The 16,716-nt window shown below is 45.7% G+C and overlaps 1 protein-coding gene across 2 annotated transcripts; it reads right to left on the bottom strand.

Moving 5' to 3' along the window:
• Nucleotides 1–6,023: 6,023 nt before the first annotated feature.
• On the bottom strand, nt 6,024–14,813 carry SETD9 (SET domain containing 9). Of its 2 annotated transcripts, none has more exons than XM_082335651.1 (6): nt 14,701–14,813; nt 13,569–13,933; nt 11,663–11,786; nt 10,342–10,457; nt 8,281–8,460; nt 6,024–6,355 (listed from the first exon to the last, which is right to left on the bottom strand). In XM_082335651.1, exons 1-6 carry the CDS (start codon nt 14,784–14,786, stop codon nt 6,258–6,260), a joined length of 969 nt encoding a protein of 322 aa, XP_082191777.1. In that variant the 5' UTR covers nt 14,787–14,813; the 3' UTR covers nt 6,024–6,257. The 2 variants fall into 2 exon arrangements, with proteins under 2 accessions (XP_082191777.1, XP_082191776.1); XM_082335650.1 differs by having other exon boundaries at nt 6,024–6,323; nt 8,355–8,460.
• Nucleotides 14,814–16,716: the final 1,903 nt, after the last annotated feature.

Raw genomic sequence — 16,716 nt, 5'->3', positions numbered from 1 at the left:
AGTAACTCTGAACACATTTTAAGAATTACGCTGAAGTGCACGCTACCACGCTGCCTAATGTTACGCACGGAAGAGTGAAAAATTCAGAGGTGCAGGTGAAATAGTAAGTAATGATTTCCCTCAAACATTAAAACGTTATGGCTTAAGTATAGCAAAATCTTAGATGGGACTTAAACGTAGCTTCAGGATAACGCATCGCAGCAGTGTAAACCCGTATTCAAACTGCATGGTAAGCTGTTCCTGTTCTCTGGTGTAAGAAAACTTCCCCAAATCCTTAAACCCATGTCAAGCTAGATTACAGGTGTGAATACAAAAATTTTACTCAGCTTAGGCCTTAAAGCTGAAGTTAAACTACTTGAAAGGCTTTTTGTCTTGATTTTCCTTTCCCTCAAGAAAATGAACACTGATGTTGGACCCTGAAAATCCCTGTATTACTTCAAAGATCTTGCACACCAGTTCTGTCAAAGGCCAGAATTAGTGCTGTGCTTTCCTAGGCCCAGCGTGCTTGTTTTCGCAATGGCTGGCGCAATAAAGCTTCGGGTAAAGAAATTATTATTTATTTTTCAATTAGATAGGAGTGCGAGCTGATACAATTCTGAACAGCGAAAGCTGTAATTTGCCAAGTAATGTAATGAGCTTTGCTTCCCCTGGTGAAGAGATGCAATGTAAGGGTCTTTGTAACGATGGTTGATACAAGGTGCAAAACAAAATACCTACCCAAAACTCTTTGGTGACAAGCTGCACCTCCCCTTTTCTGGTTGTTTGGCATGAAGATCAATGTTGTTAGAACAAATCACAATGACCAATCCCATCTAGTGCTTTCTTGTTTTGATGCAACTAATTGTTAGCCTTGCGATGCTGGAGTCTTAAAAATGGTTTTAATTAGTGTATGTATATATAACGTAAACCTCTCCCCCAACTCAGTCATTACTTTAACTACTTACATTAACTACTTACATTTCCATTAAAGTAATCTCGGGACACATCCGCTTCTGCCACTAAAAAGCTAAGCAGCCCCTGAAGTCCTTACAGTGCTCGGCTGTTTGGTACCCAAGTCCTTGTTTTGTCTACAAAACGCAAGGCAGCAAAGACGAGAGGCGTAAACCCCAGCGGCCAGTTTGCTAAAACACTTGGTTCTTGGTTTTCTCTTCCCTCTCTGTAGGGAAAAGTAATTCAGAGCTCCCAGCAAACCTTGGCCCTCCGGCAGAAACACACTCTCCTGCTGCCTTCGTCCTGCGCCGAAGCCGCGGGCCTCCTCCTGCCCTGCAGCGCGGCTGCATATCCCCACCCGCTCCTTTGCCTTGGCGCTGGCACGCGTCTGCCTGCTGCGTGCACAGATGTGACGGGGTCCATTAGCTGGGCAGAAGAACGTCCCTCCCCGCTGCTGCGGTCATTGACTCGGTTCCTGTGCCGCCAGGCGAGCTCCAGAACCAGCACGGGAAGGAGCACGCAGCCAGGGAGCAGGGCAGCCCGGCAGCATCACCCTGACACGCAAAATAAAAATGCCTCAAAGCATGGCTTCGTGAGATCCAGTGAGTCAAATCAGCAACTCGCAGCCACCTAGGCTTCCTGCTGGCTGGCTCGCTCTGGCCCCTCTGAGCTGTTTCAGCTCACTGCCATAGCAGACAACAAAACAAGCGAGAAAGCCTGGGGTTTGCGGTGGTGGCGTCGGTGTCACCACGCTTAGCAAGGCGGATCGGCTCACGGTAGGGTCTGATGAGCAGCGGCCAGGACGGAATGGTGGCTTTGAGAGCAGGGAGGAGGGACGGATGAGCAGCAGCGGCATTTGCACACACTCACACCTTTCCCCTCTCCTCCTGCCGGAGAGCCATGGGAGCTGCCGGGGGAACCGTAGCCCCTGCGCCAGTCCCACTCAGATATACGTGTACTTGTATAGAAACACGCCTGTGCAGATGTATGAATATACACACACACACACACACATATATGAATATATACACACCTACATACCCTTCAGTAGTTTAACAGATTGTATGTTTTTCAGCACCTGACAAACTCATTCTCAGTCCTTCCAACTCAGAAGGGCCGCAGCAGGGAGATGTGGTTTGCCTTGCTCACGCTGTGGCCACAGGCGGCGGTGACGGAGAAAACAGCTCCGAGACAGAAGTCCTGAGGGAAGGGTGGCCTCCGAGCTGCCACCAGCCGCCCCCCGCCCAGCCCTTCAGGGCGGACTCCCCACGCGGACGGGCGTTTCAGACACAGGTGTGCCAGCCAGGAAAGCCGGCACGGGCTGTTTGATGTCCGCCTGCTGTAAATCGTCCTGGTGACACTTCTGAATCTTCCATACCGAGTACTTCAGCAGCTTGTCTAAGAATTGCTTTTTTACAGTGAGTTTCCGATTCTTGTGCTGACCCCTTGCAGCCACTTCCCCCAGCAGACACGGTCTCTCCTGATGGGGGCCAGCTCTCCACTCTTTCTGGGAGTCTGCAGCACCCCTGCAAAGTTCGTTAGCTCATCTCTTGATCTTTCAAGCACCTCCGTTCTCCTGCCATGCTGAATTGACAGGGATTCCAGCTAACAACTTTTAACTCCTGGAGAACTACAGTCGACTGTTACCACCAGCTTTGCCTTTTGAGCTAAGAAGTCAGAGCCTTGCAGATCAGTTTTCTTCAGAAGAGCCTGGTAAGGCCAGCTGGGTGTCTCGGTGCAATCATCTCATTTATTCCAAAAGCTGATTTCACCATCTGAACAGCAGCAGCTGCCCCTCAGAGTTTCCAAGTCAATACTGTAGTGTCAAGGGCTCCATCCTCCTGCCCTTGCTGAGGAGGCAGAGGGAATCAGCCCAACCTGCTAAGCTTCTCAGCCTTTCAGCCCCCAAATTTCGCAAGCTGCACTCGGTGCCTGCAGTCGGGGGACTCCCGCACTGGCAGCACCAGGCCTACCAGGACATTTACCACACGGGTAAGGAGTTCAGACAAATCCAGGAAAAATAACCCTAAAACTCTCCGTGCAGTGGCGAACCTTTCAATTTTCCCCACGGACTCCTGGCCTTGCTCTTACGTTGGTGTGGTGGGGTGACCCTGGCTGGATGCCGGGTGCCCACCAAGCTGCTCTATCACCCCTCTTCTCAGCAGGATGAGGGGGAGAAAATAAGATCAAAAAGAACTCACGGGTCAAGATAAAAGCAGTTTAATAAAGGAAAAGCGAAGGCCGAGCAGAAGCAAAGGAAAACAAAAATGGGAATGGGAAGCAGGGCCTCAGTACATGTAGCGGTCGCTCTGTAAGACGAACGTCGTAGTAACGAATGCCCCTCTCTCCTCCTCCTTTCTCTTGGCTTTTATTGCTGAGCAGACGTCATATGGTATGGAATATCCCTTTGGTCAGTTTGGGTCAGCTGCCCTGGCTGCGTCCCCTCCCAAGATCTTGCCCACCCCCAGCCCAATGGCGAGGGGGGAATGTTGGAGAGACAGCCTTGATGCTGTGGGAGCACGGCTCAGCAGCAGCCAAAACACCGGTGTGTTACCAGCACCCTTCCAGCTACCAATACAAAGCACAGCACTGCGAGGGCTGCTGTGGGGAAAACCAGCTCCATCCCAGGCAGGCCCGAGACAGCCGGTGATCCCCGCCGAGGACCCCAGCCGGCGCACCACAGCTGGCAACAGGTCTCAATGTACAAATTCTCCCCTCAATTAGTGCAGCATTTTAACACGCGCAGACTATGGGTCCGCATCTGGGAGAAGGACTTTGCGGATCTGGCCTGTCAGTAACTGAAACTGCCTTACATTTTAGTTCGATTTTCCTTTCCTTCTTCTACCACTAAGTGTACAGGCATACAGAGGCAGAGTTACCCAAGTAAGCCCCTATTCTTAGGGAATTCCAATGAAAATCACCCAGGCAAATCATCTTTCAAGAGAGAGATTGTACTTACTGTAATGAATTCTTTATTAACAAACCATAAATAGATTGCATAGAGAATTTTAGTGGGTTATTATCAGATGGCACGTTACATCTGAAATAACGTCAGACTGCATCCTCCTGCCAGGCACTGGCAGTGTCAGTTTGGCGGTAACGAATGGGCGCACAGGGAATCAGGATGACTTTCACCTTTAATGAAGGGACGGGAGCCTAAAGACAAGGAAAAGCCTGACATACCTGAAGCCCTTTCATAGGCTGCAGCACTTTACTGGACCATTATTTCTACTCTTCCATCTTCCTTTCTCCTGCTCAGTCCCCGTGTTGTGCGGCTTCCTGCTCAGAAGTACCACCTGACAGCACCTCCTCCCGCTCCTGCCACTTTTTGGCTTTCCATAGTCACCAGCCGACAGAAATCAATTGCTGCTGCCAGTTCCAGGCCAGGCCTTGCTCTCCCCCACGTACAAGCCATCCCTGAAGCAGGCTGTCAGCCTTCAGTATTTCAGCAAGGAGAAGGCAGTCCCAGGTACCCTGTCAGTGACAGGCAGCCTGCACTTCAGCACTGCAATCCCCCGCTGCTGTGCAATGTTCGCATCCAGGAGGCGGCAAGTGCAGTAAAGCAAACCTTTCTCAATGAATGAGTTGTAAACCTGGGTTCCACCGTCGTCGGACAGGAGCGTACTTTCAAATCCGGTCATTTAAGAAGTATTAACAAGTATACGATGAGATAGCTGAAGTCCCCTACGCCCTCGCATGACAGCATCTCAGCCTGGAGAACACGACCAGCACCGGCCTCTCCTGGCATGCCAAGACTGGTATTCCCCACCTGCCCATAAACCCTGACCCGCCGAGCTCAGCAGCACTGCAGGCGCCCTGACGACCAGCCGCCGCCTCCGAGATCAAGAGATGCGCAATAGCCTCCTCCGGAGCCAGCGGGGGAGAGAAGGGGTCCTCTGGGTGGTGGAGGATGAGTGTCCTCTTCGGTAGACTGGAGATCACTGCCTGCTCTGATCCGTTACCATGCCGTGAAGACACAAGGACTGTCACTAGAGGTTGTCCCCAGCATCTTCATAAAACTTGTACAACCCATGCTGAGCCACATGCCACTGTCTCAGAGCTCCGCTATTTAAATCTTCCTGAATAAGCCAGCCTTCTCTGGCTGAGGAGTTCCAGGTGAATATGAAAGACAAGGTTTGGGCTTGGAAGGAGACCAAGTAGCACAGACACCGAAAAGCTCCGCATTTGGAAAAGGAGACTTGGTGCTTCTGCAGCTAAGCAGGGCACCCCGGCTGCCCCAACCACTACCAGGTTCATGAGAGCAGTTTCCTGGCTCCTCCCTTCTCATGAGCTTATGCCAACCACAAATTCACTGGGAGGCTTGCTGGGACTTCTGCAGTACATACTGGGATGATTTTTCTTTCCCAAGCTGTTTAGCCAGACCAAAAGACTGACAAGCTGTCTCTTGTTTATTTTCTGAAGGCAGTTTGCAGGCAGCAGCAAGAATTAATGTGGGAGTGGCTGGCTCTGTTTATGCCAGTAACTCATTAAAAAAAAATACACAGCACGCTTCATTGGCGTTATTTCTTCCAGCTATGCTGCAACATGAAGTTCTCTCTCTTTGAGAATAAAAGCTATGAAAGTTGCCACATGCCAGGAAACTTTCACTGAACCACTGAAACTAGGACTGGACAGGGCTTCAAGATACAAGCCGCCTTTCCTCCTGCCCCAACACAGGCACAGCTAACGCCAGCGGCTCAAGCTGGCCTCTTGATGACAGCGCACCATGCAGGCACATCTGAAGGGCCTATTAGCACTGTTCCAAAACTGGCTGCATAAAACATTTGGGCAACTGGCTACACTGAAATATTTTCTAAAAGGAAGGAGATACCAACGGGACCAACTCCAAGAAAATCAGAGCAAGAATTAGTAATTACCGTGAACTATGAGGATTATCTGAGGAATAGTTCACGAGAGGGAAGTCATTTTTACAAACTGTGTCCACTGTAAGCACGAGACATGAAATGGCAAAATATCAAAACTGGGCCACAGTTAGAGACAACTGTGCAAACTAGAAGATTAAATGACATGTCCAGAACTTAGGTCTTTATTTTATAAGCTTCTGTATGGACAGCTGAACACCAAAAAGCAGTATCAACAACAGTAGACAGCTGAGAACCTAATGATGTAAATGGTTAAACCTTCATCTCTGCATCAAATGTGGAGTATTTTCAGGGAAATACAAGCCTGCAGCTTGCTTTCTAAATGGTAAAGCTATGTTATGTAAAAATGCCCATGAAGCTTGAAGTACACACAGAGTAAGTATTTTAATGACACAGATTTCTTCAGTCTTGAATCTGTTAATTCAGCTGACAACGGTGTAGTAATTAGAAAAAAGTTCTTCTCCTTGCTTGATGTCTCTGAGAGTGACAAGCACTACACACCTCGGGTGGCTGTAAAAAAAGGAAAAGCAAAACATGTGGAAGTGAACAATTCTAGCTCCCTTTGAATTTTTTTAATTCTTCACAGCAAGGAGCTAAAACAATGGCGCTGTCTAGATTACTTTTGGGAATAATATGCATAATGCAGGCCACGGAGCCTGGAAAAACAACACTGAAATACAGATAACAAATGTAAGCAAAACCAATATAACTACCAAAAAAAGCACAGCCTATGTGGGTATGCAAATAACGTTTCCACTCACACAATCATTGAGAAATGTAAAGCATTAGTCAAGACAGAGAAAAAGACACTTACACAGACAGGAGGAGAAGCTACAGCAAAGTTCATGGAGCAGAAATCATTCCTCTAGACATGCCTCCCCAAAGGCGCTCCTTGACTAAACCCACTCTCAGCCAAACAACATCCAGGAAGAGAGCTCAGAGCCGCATCAGAGACCTGCTGCAATCTACGATGATGGGTGAATTCTCCATAAACCCCAAGCTGAAATCAGGGGCTGGCAAACAGTTTTCTTACAGAGAGACTGAGGAACCCAGCCCCCTACACTTCCTTTAAGTAAATGGCCACGCCCTAAAGCTGAAGTATCTGTTCTAGGAAGGAGAGCACATTCTTCTGATGCTGATGACAGTAAAAGTGAAGGACAGCATCAACCCAAACAGTCCCCACTACTAAGAAACTTAGTGTGAGGCCATTTTGAAACAAATCAAACGACTACAACAAAAAGGTAAACAAGTACCAAGAATTCTTTTACAAGCTCGAAAGATTCAGAAACGAGATTTACCTATGTTGCCCGCACTGTAAATATTAATATCAAAACAAGGAGCTAGAAGCAGATGGGATCTTTTGTCTAGTGGCTGTACACCGGGAGAACTGAAAGACTGTATTTTCTTGGACAGATTCCAAGGAAGAGAGCGAAACTCCCCCTTCCTGAAACTGTCCCATAGCTCAGCTCTGCTCACTGCACTTTCACACTTCAAGTACAGCATCCAGGCTTCCTGAGAGTTTGGTCTTACCGTTTCTTTTATTAGCATTTATTTATTTATCTGCAGATTACACGTGCATCTTTAACTTTGCCTCAACAAAGTCTAAGTTTAATCAGAAAAGCCATTTTTCCAATAGGCACCGTGACTTTCTCCAAACACATTTCAGAGTTTTAAAATAACTCCAGAATGACATTAAAAGTCTAGATGATCTGCTCTAAAATCCTTATACATCCTCCAGATGAAGAGGATTATTTGGTTCCTGAAGGCAGCAACTGAACCAGAAGCACAATTTCTTTAGTGTGTTAAATTCAGGACCGACATCACAACTTACTTTCTCACAGCTTCAAAGTTATTCTTGACTACATTCCAGTACAGGTGACTCACTTCCAGACATACTGTCTGTCCTTGTTGTCCATATTGCTGCTTGTACATATCCATCTAACTGTCACTTCTCCCACATTTCCAAACAAAAACCTGAGAAAGGTTCCTAAGTGTTTTAATTTCTAAAAGAGGTGGATTTTAAGGTCATAATGAGGATGTTCTAATAGTGTAGCGTAATGAAGTCACATGCCTTTATACTGCATAGTATTTCACTTGTCTCAACACACATTAATTTTAGGTTTCTTCTTACAAATTAATCTGCCTATTCCTCACATAAGCAGAAGATAGGGAGAACAAGAGAGCAAGAAGCCTAAATCTCAGCTACCTTAGAAGAACTTTGATTGGTTAAAGGTTGCTAACGACATTTGAAATACATACTGAAAAACCTCAGTACTGTAATACAAGCAAAATATAACTAGTGCTCGATGGGATTCAGAAGAATCACTCTAGTGTAACCGCTGCTTGTAGAACTGTCATCAGAGCTATCCTGATCTCACTTGCAGAGATGTGGAAAAAGGAACAAAAATAAATAGTCTTGTAAATCACATAAGATTAGTCTATTCAAAGAGCTTCTTCATTCTTCAACTATGTTTGTCTTTTTTACACATACAGTATGCTTTGTAGCATACAAATCTATGAGCTCTTTGATTCACTGCTAACCTCTCTATGTCATGGCTGTAGACGATGTTTGGAAGATACTGTTTCAGTTCTACTGGAAAATATCCCGGCACATCAAACTCCTGATAACACACGTTGGCTGCTTTTTCTAGAAAGAAGAAGAAAAAAAAAAGTCTCTATGATACTCAGAAAATCTTACATAGGGTTTAGAGATGTGTAAAAATATCAAATGTGCTTCTGCAAAAGTACCAGATGCTTCATCAAGCCTGAAAACCATGCCCCTGTTGGGAGCTGCTACACTCCTCTGAAGTCCTATTTTGAATTTACACAGGAGATACACAACCAACTATAGGAGCTTTAATTCATCCTTATTGCATTAAACAGGAAGACCTGATGAAAGGCTGGACATGAGCCAGCAACGTGCGCTCACAGCCCAGAAAGCCAACCGCCTCCTGGGCTGCATCAAAAGCAGCGTGGCCAGCAGGTCGAGGGAGGGGATTCTGCCCCTCTGCTCTGCTCCGGTGAGACCCCACCTGGAGTGCTGCGTCCTGCTCTGGGGTCCTCTGCACAGGAAGGACATGGACCTGTTGGAGCGGGTCCAGAGGAGGCCACAAAAATGATCAGAGGGATGGAGAACCTCTCCTGTGAGGACAGGCTGAGAGAGTTGGGGTTGGACAGCCCAGAGAAGAGAAGGCTCCAGGGAGACCTTATTGCAGCCTTTCAGTACTTAAAGGGGGTTTATAAGAAAGATGGGGACAGACTTTTAGCAAGGCCTGCTGCGACAGGACAAGGGGTAATGGTTTTAAACTAAAAGAGGGTAGATTCAGACTACATCTAAGGAAGACATTTTTTACGATGAGGGTGGTGAAACACTGGAATGGGTTGCCCAGAGAGGTGGTAGATGCCCCATCCCTGGAAACATTCACGGTCAGGCTGGATGGGGCTCTGAGCAACCTGATCTAGTTGAAGGTGCTTATTGTAGGTGGATTGGACTAGATGGCCTCTAAAGGTCCCCTCCAACCCAAACCATTCTATGATTCTATGATTATCAACATGTATATGAAGGGGCACAACTTGCATAGCACCAGGGGTAACTTACAGCATTGCTAAATGTTGTTAATATACAACATTTGCTTTTCAGTTTAAAAAATCTTGAAAATAATTTTCCTGGTGGCAAAATATGTCATAAATACAGCCAGGGAGAAAATCACCATCTGTCCAGCAAGAAGAAGGAAATTTTCCTTATGTGGACGTTGGATGTGGAAGAAATAGTTTCATGGGACAGCCCTTTTTCTCCATGTCAGTTAATACCTGCTTTGCTACTCCAGCAACCTTTCTGGATGCTACCTGGAGGCAGGGCATCTTTACTGTAATGCAGGCTCTGAAAGCCACTTAGAAGCTAGGTATGGTAGCAATTCACCTTTCTGCCTTTCACAACCATTCCCATGAGTTAGTTATTCCCCCAAACCTTAAGACCAACACATACTGTGTGAAACAGAATAAATAGTTCCCCTCTATCCAACAGCTAGATCATACCAACAGTCTCCTACATTTTGTGCATAAGCTTAAGGAAGTCTAAAAAAAGTATTATAGTTCGAACTGAGCAGTGATAGAATCTTACTGTACATGTCACTGTGCTTTCTCATGAAGCCTGCTGGAACCGTACTGGGGAACTTGATCTGCAACTCTGTGTACTGCCTCAGCCCAGCGGTCCTTTGCCAGATACCCTTTCCCACCACCTCACATTTTGGGATGTGTGCCTTTCATTCGACACACCAAGACAACGACTGGGGGATCTAGAAGAGTCATTGAGTAAAGCACAAGGATATCTGAAGCATTGCTGTGCTGAAGGGTTCTAACACCCAGCTGTCAGAAAAGGCCTCAGAAACTCTTCATCCTCTCGGTGCTTATTTTGTTTTAAACAGCAGTATTTCCCCCAACATCAGTAGCTGATTCTCTGTGTCACCTCCAAAATAATTTATGTCCCTAAAGACAAACTCAAGCCTGGAAAATTTACCTGGCAACTTACCATGCGAGCAGTTGTTGACATACTGTCCCACCGCTAGTGGGTTTTGCGGGGCAGCTGTGAGCCAGCTCTCGTCGCTCATTTGAAATGGGCCAAGTTGATCTCTCCTGCTGCAAGACCTGAAACGACCAACAGCGTTAATGTGAATCACTGCTCCTTCACTTAACAGGTTACCTGTACTTCCTCCTGTAGAAACGGCCACAGTTGCTGGGTGAAGTTACAGCTGTCCAACCCACCTGGGAGACAGGACAACACTGGGGTGGGGGTGTGTGTGCACGGACCAACACCTCGATGATACTTTAAGAAGTACAGTTAAACCTCCCACTAGCGGGTGGTGGAAGAACCTGCACAAAACCACCCCATACAATTCCACAAATCCACATCAAATGTTACCATTATGGCAGTGTCAACACATCTCGTTCACCTCTAAAGATGTGAAGGCTCATTTCAGTATCAACTTCAAACTCATTCCCGGAATTAAAATCTGGTATTAGTAGGTATTAGTGTTCAAATTAGGTATTATTTTAGATCATTTTGCTTGTTATTAATTTTATTTTCTTTTCATGTCATATTTAAACACAAATTGCTACAAATTATATTTGAAGGTAAGCTAAAACAGTCCAGGTTAGCTGTGTCAGGGGAAGGTCAGGTTGGACATTAAGAAAAGGTTCTTCACAGAGAGGGTGGTTGGTCCCTGGAACAGGCTCCCCAGGGAAGTGGTCACGGCACCAAGCCTGCCAGAGTTCAAGGAACACCTGGACAATGCTCTTAGTCATATAGTTTAGTTTTAGGTAGTCCTGCGAGGAGCAGGGAGTTGGACTCGATGATCGTTATGGGTCCCTTCCAATGTGAGATGATAATAATAACAACAACAATAATAATACTAATTACTAATAAATTAAATAATAAGGGTTACTGCTCCCTTCTTACGTGCTGCTCATCTGTAGACCAGAGCTGAGTTACTGGATTCATCCTTTTGGTATTAGCAAGTCCATATACTGGCTTTTTTTTTTTTTAATCCACTACGCAGATTTGAGTAACAGCTCAGAAGCATTTAGAAAAAAATTATGCTACATCCTGCTCCAATTAAAACTATTTTCTTTACACGAAGCAGTCTCTGTACATCAAAAGGCATCTCATTGGCATTACAGACGAAGACACAAGTACATAACAGCTCTTGTGTTGTTTGCATTATGAGGTACACATAGGTGGATGATATTAAAATATAAATCAGTTTAGGGTAAGATAATAGGGAACTGAGACTATTGGTACCACTGTTTTAAATCAGTTGAGTGACAATCCCCTATTTCTTTTGACTGCTTACCTGTACACTGATCTTGATAGTCCTTTATCGTTCCCATCAATAAGGACGCCATCTATGCACCTAAAAATAAAGGGATTGCCAAGGGACTGGAAAAAGATGGGCTCATGCTTTCTGTACACTGTACCTGTTGCAAGACAGATATGATTATTTCAGAAGAAAACCAGTTAACTGTCAGAATGCGCTTACAGTATCATTGAGTCCCCTCCACACAGAAACTCAAAGGAGACAGAAGGGGCAGGAGAGAACTTCTCTCTCAGTTAATGACATTGACACTTGTAAACTTAGAGGCTTTTAGACACATCTCTGTGGGATGTAAAAAAAAATCTATATGAGCCGAGATATTCCAAAGAGATGCCACTGAAGGAAATGGTTAAAGAGAAGGCCTCTGTCCAGTATCCACGTGAGAGGTAGATAAAGCATTGCAGCCAACTGGCCTGCTTCAGAGAGGAAAACGTAAAGTGACATTTGTTCAGGAAAGCGCAGCTGAAGATATTAGGCTGTTTTGTTACTGCTGTGTCAGGACTCTGAAAAGCACACACACAGACAGCAAAGAAGCTGAAACACCCCCCTCTGCCACCCTGATCAGACATTTTGTTTGGTACAGGAGAGGCAAAATGCCAAACCAAGAACAGACAAATCATTTCAGCAGACCGTTTCCCAAATCTGTGGACAGGATTTAACCTGCCCCAGGTTCCAAGCACAGAAAAGTCACAGCAGACTGGCTTGCAACTCTTCACGACATTGCAGTCCTACACCCCTCACACCCACTACTACATCTCCAGTGACCCTCTGCAGAAATCCCTCATTGCAGTCTCTGGAGGAGCCAGGCGAAGGCCCTGCCGGCAGGCAGCACTCACTGCTCAAACACGGGCAGGAGAGCACTGGCCTGCTCTCTCCACAGGGTCCCTTCCTCAGCCAGCAGCCCTGCGGTTTCCTTCACACCCCTGAAAAAGGCAGGCATTTCAACAGCTTCTCCTCTTGTTTTGCTAGATGAGCTGCTAGAGCAGACTCTCAATGGGCCTACACTCACATTTAGTATGTGCCTGAAATTTGAGGGGAGTGGCAAGGCCACAGGCTCATTCCCTGTGACTGCCATTTGACAAGCGGTCAGTTTACCAGTCAATGGTAATGGCCAGACACTCCTGCTTTGGCATGGCAAAACATGCTCCCCTGCCCAATGCTTAGGCCGGTCCCGGTCCCGCAATGCTGGCACAAGCTAGAGACAGCAGGCAGGGGACGGTTCTGTTGACAGATGAAACCGAAACAAATCCAAAGTGTTTCAGCAGAACTGTCCTAGCTTGGCCACACTGACAGAATTACAAATCTTTTTAAGAAATGTAAGCAAATACAGTTCCAAGAAATGAGGGGGAGGAACAGAGAAGTGCTGATTTTCCAAACATGCTTTATGGAAGAGAGTTCTACTAAATAAAGGTTTTATTTTCATTCTCCAATATATACTTTTGTGCTTTGAAAAAGCTCACAGTCTTGTCTGCTAATCTGTGTGGAGATCTCAAAACCTCATCTTTCAGATCCTTATCCAAAACAGAAACCCCAAAGAATTAAACTGTATTGTTCACCTGCTTGAAAATGCTCCCATGCATTTGTGTTTAAAGAATATGGAACAACTTTTCCAGCAGCTGAAAAATCAGACTCTGAGTACCGGAAGTTTTTTTTATAAACAAAATTACACACACCACCCCCACCCCCCCCAATATTGCTTTGCTTATTTCCAAAAGAACTCTAGTCAGTTTATACAGAAATTCTCATTCACCATAACTTGTAATTTTGTTAAGGAATGACCGAAATAAAACGCGTAAAATAAGAATTAGTGTAGAACTTTGGCATTCTATAATTAGATGGTTAGAAATTACACCTAACTTAATCAGAAAAAAGAACATTCCATTACCAGGGTACATAGATACAACTGTCCCTTTTGGTACAAAACCTTTGGTAACAAATACCCCAGTTCCAGCAGACACCAGGGAACTTCGGTCGCGAGTAATACTGAACCCCAGTGTATTAAACAGAACTTCCTCTGGACTGAACACATGTTCACTGTGATGGTTACATGAATTTACTTCTGATCGCTTCTGCTCGACAGTCAGTAATTCCAGATATTTACATCTGATTTCTGGAAGTAAGGCCAAAATATGCGTTTGTCTACTGAAATCATTTATGAACAGAGCTTTAAATATTTTCAGTAGTGTTTCAAAGACATCTTCGTCGGAGATAATTTTGTCTTGGGAGCTTTTGGGAACATATCGGAGGGTCCTGTAAAGAAAAGAAAATATTTTAAGAGTACTTTTTTCCTAAAGAAAATACTGAAGAGCCATTTTACAGCAGCAACTTATACGCACTGTTGTTTCAAACAAACCCAAACTCTAAAGAATATTCTTTCATACCTGTCCTACTAGAAAACCATCATCTGTGTATTTACAAGGCAAGTAGGTTAAACCCCACTGAGCTCTCAGTGACAAATATACCAAAAATCAAATATATGCGATTATAAAAGTTTATAAAAATACATATATAGTTCATTACACTTTAAATGAGACAACGACAAATATGTTGACTAGAGAAATTTTAATTTATGCTACTTATAACAATGTCGCATTTAAATTCAAGCACTACTTTTACCTTTCAAAAAAGGGCAAACACATCTTACCGAAAAAAAAAAAGAAAAACCTATCCATCTACTTTTAACATTAAACACCATTTTAAAGTATCCAAGTTTTAGGCCAGCGAAGTGACCCACAAGGCTGAACCACTTTGGCAAAGCAGCCACCTCCCAGTGAAAAACACGAGTTAGCTCCTGCGGCGCCCCCGGCCGCTCCCGAGAGCGGGGAGCGGGGTTTCGGCCACGGCAGCTCCTCGCCCCCCGAGGGGAGCTCTCACCCAGCTCCAGCAGCTACTCGAAGCCGAAAAACCCTGCGGGAAAACCATGAGGCGGCACCGGCTGCCGCCACCTCACCCCGCCGGAGGGCAGAAGCGGCCTCACCGCTGCCCGGCGGCGCCCAGGACCCGTCCCTCCGCCTCACCTGCGCTTGCGGCGGAGGTTGAGGGCCAGCCAGGGCACGAAGCGGTACTTGTAAGCGTCCCACCGCCGCCGCAGGGCTCGCAACATGGCGGCGGGCGACCTGCGCCCTCTCCCCTCACGACCGCCCGGCCACCGCCCTCTCTCGAGCCGCGCCCGCGCAGCCCAGCCCAGCCAATCCCCGCTCCGGACGCGCCGCCGTGCGGAGCTGCCATTGGCTGGTGGGGGCTCGAGGAGGCCGCGCGTTGCGGCCGTAACTCCCGGCGGGGCCGGCGCTCGGTCGCCCGCAGCGTGTAAAACCAAGCAATAGCCCAGCCCTGAGATCAACAGGCGTGGTGTGTCGGCACCGAAAAAGGGAGAGCTGCAGGAACTGGAAAAGAAAACTCAGGTCCCACGGGTGCATACTTGCAGCCTTAACTGCAAACCTTACAAGCCAGACCGAAGGGATGTATCACAAATCATGAGCATTTACAACTCCAATGCACATGGGGTAGGGGCATAAGCTCTTTTGGTGCTACATTCTACCATCAATTGTCTGTAAAATAAACAAACAAACAAACAAAAGAAACAGTGAAGAAAACAATCAGCAATTGGTCTTCAAAAACAAAGAAAGGCCCCCAAATCGTTCTTTACAAATCATTGTTATGAGATACCAAGTTAAAGGTAACGTTATCTCCTTGGCCACTGTTCTCCCTTCTGTGCTTGGGTACCTACTTTCATAAAACTTGTATCTTTGGATGCTGCTCCTTACCTGCAGTTTTAGTTAAAATCTGCCAATCAGGTCAAAAGTTATTGGGAAAATGAGACAGAATGTGACAGCATGTATCTTACTTTCTCAGGAAACTTATTTAAAAGATAACCATATAGACCCAGTGTTCGAGAACTGGTTTCGGGGTGAAGAGAGAAATCAAACCTCAAACTGCTGTCAAGGCTGACACTGCTATGTCAGGACCAGAACTCGGTCAGGCCAAGAATTCGGGATTTTGTGAGGCAGCAATGAAACAAACAGAATTAACTTCCCATCTTAGATCCTAGCAAATGTTTATAAATTGCCTCTTGATTTCCTCCGTATTCACTTTAATTCTATTGTTGACTTTGCACATCTTTTCTGAGAACAGGAACCGAGCGATGATATATTGCAAACTGAAATAACTGAGGAAAATAAAAGGAAACAACAGCACAGTGGCTGCCTCAAAATGCTTTTCTGCCATCTTCTGGACTTTCTTGGTAATGACAGGGAAGAAAGGTCTCAATTCACAAGTCAAATTCTGGATTTCAGCAGCTGTATACCATAACGAGAAAACAACATGCACGTTTGCCACAATATATGCATATTGTGGCCCTTAAAAAGCAAGACTGTCACATTCGTGGTTCAGCTCAGCAAGGAAGACTAAGCAATGAGAGAAAAGTTAGTAAGGGAAATAGTGTCTCAGGAGGTGGGCAGGATCAGGTCAGAACAGCCACACACACAAGTTGCCCACTCAGGTGATGAAGATGATCCTCGTAACACACCAACGTGTTCTGGAAGCAATCGTTGCCTGTCAATGCAAACTTGCAAAGACAAAATGCTGCCAGACTTCAACATATGACCATCACGTAGAACACTGAATGTAATGTTGTTCCCATCAGAGAAATCAAACATGGGCATAGCTTACTCTTTGCCTGCAGAAGAACTGAACGTGCACTTTGCAAATGAAGACATTTGATTCTATAAGTAGGTGTCTTTGACATTTACTGCCAGCTGCTGGGGACAGGTGATCTCCACCATCCCCTGTTCCTAAAAAGGAGACTGCAACACTATAGTCACCACACAGTACTCTAAGATTCAGAAGTTCTATACTAAATCAATTTATCTTTTATTTAACCCTTGTCCTATATCTTCCTTCTTGACATTTCAGTTAGTACATTTTTCTGATTTTAAAAATCAGATATTAGAATTTATCCAAAGATTTCTGCTGCCAATTTTTGCTGGTGAATTGGTAAGTTCATCTCTATTTGCAGAAAGTCCCAGAAGTAATGG

The sequence above is a fragment of the Platalea leucorodia genome, assembly GCF_965183815.1.
Source record: "Platalea leucorodia genome assembly, chromosome: Z".
Lineage (NCBI taxonomy): Eukaryota > Metazoa > Chordata > Aves > Pelecaniformes > Threskiornithidae > Platalea > Platalea leucorodia.
The sequence above is the reverse complement of the archived record's forward strand: the minus strand, read 5'-3'. Positions and strand labels throughout refer to the sequence as shown.

Coding starts and splice junctions, on each gene's coding strand:
- SETD9 (XM_082335651.1), bottom strand. CDS start 14,786: ATGTTGCGAGCCCTGCGGCGGCGGTGGGACGCTTACAAGTACCGCTTC. Junction 10,458..11,662: donor CTATCAAGATCAGTGTACAG/GTAAGCAGTCAA, acceptor TGGTCGTTTCAG/GTCTTGCAGCAGGAGAGATC. Junction 8,461..10,341: donor TGTCAACAACTGCTCGCATG/GTAAGTTGCCAG, acceptor TCTTCTTTCTAG/AAAAAGCAGCCAACGTGTGT.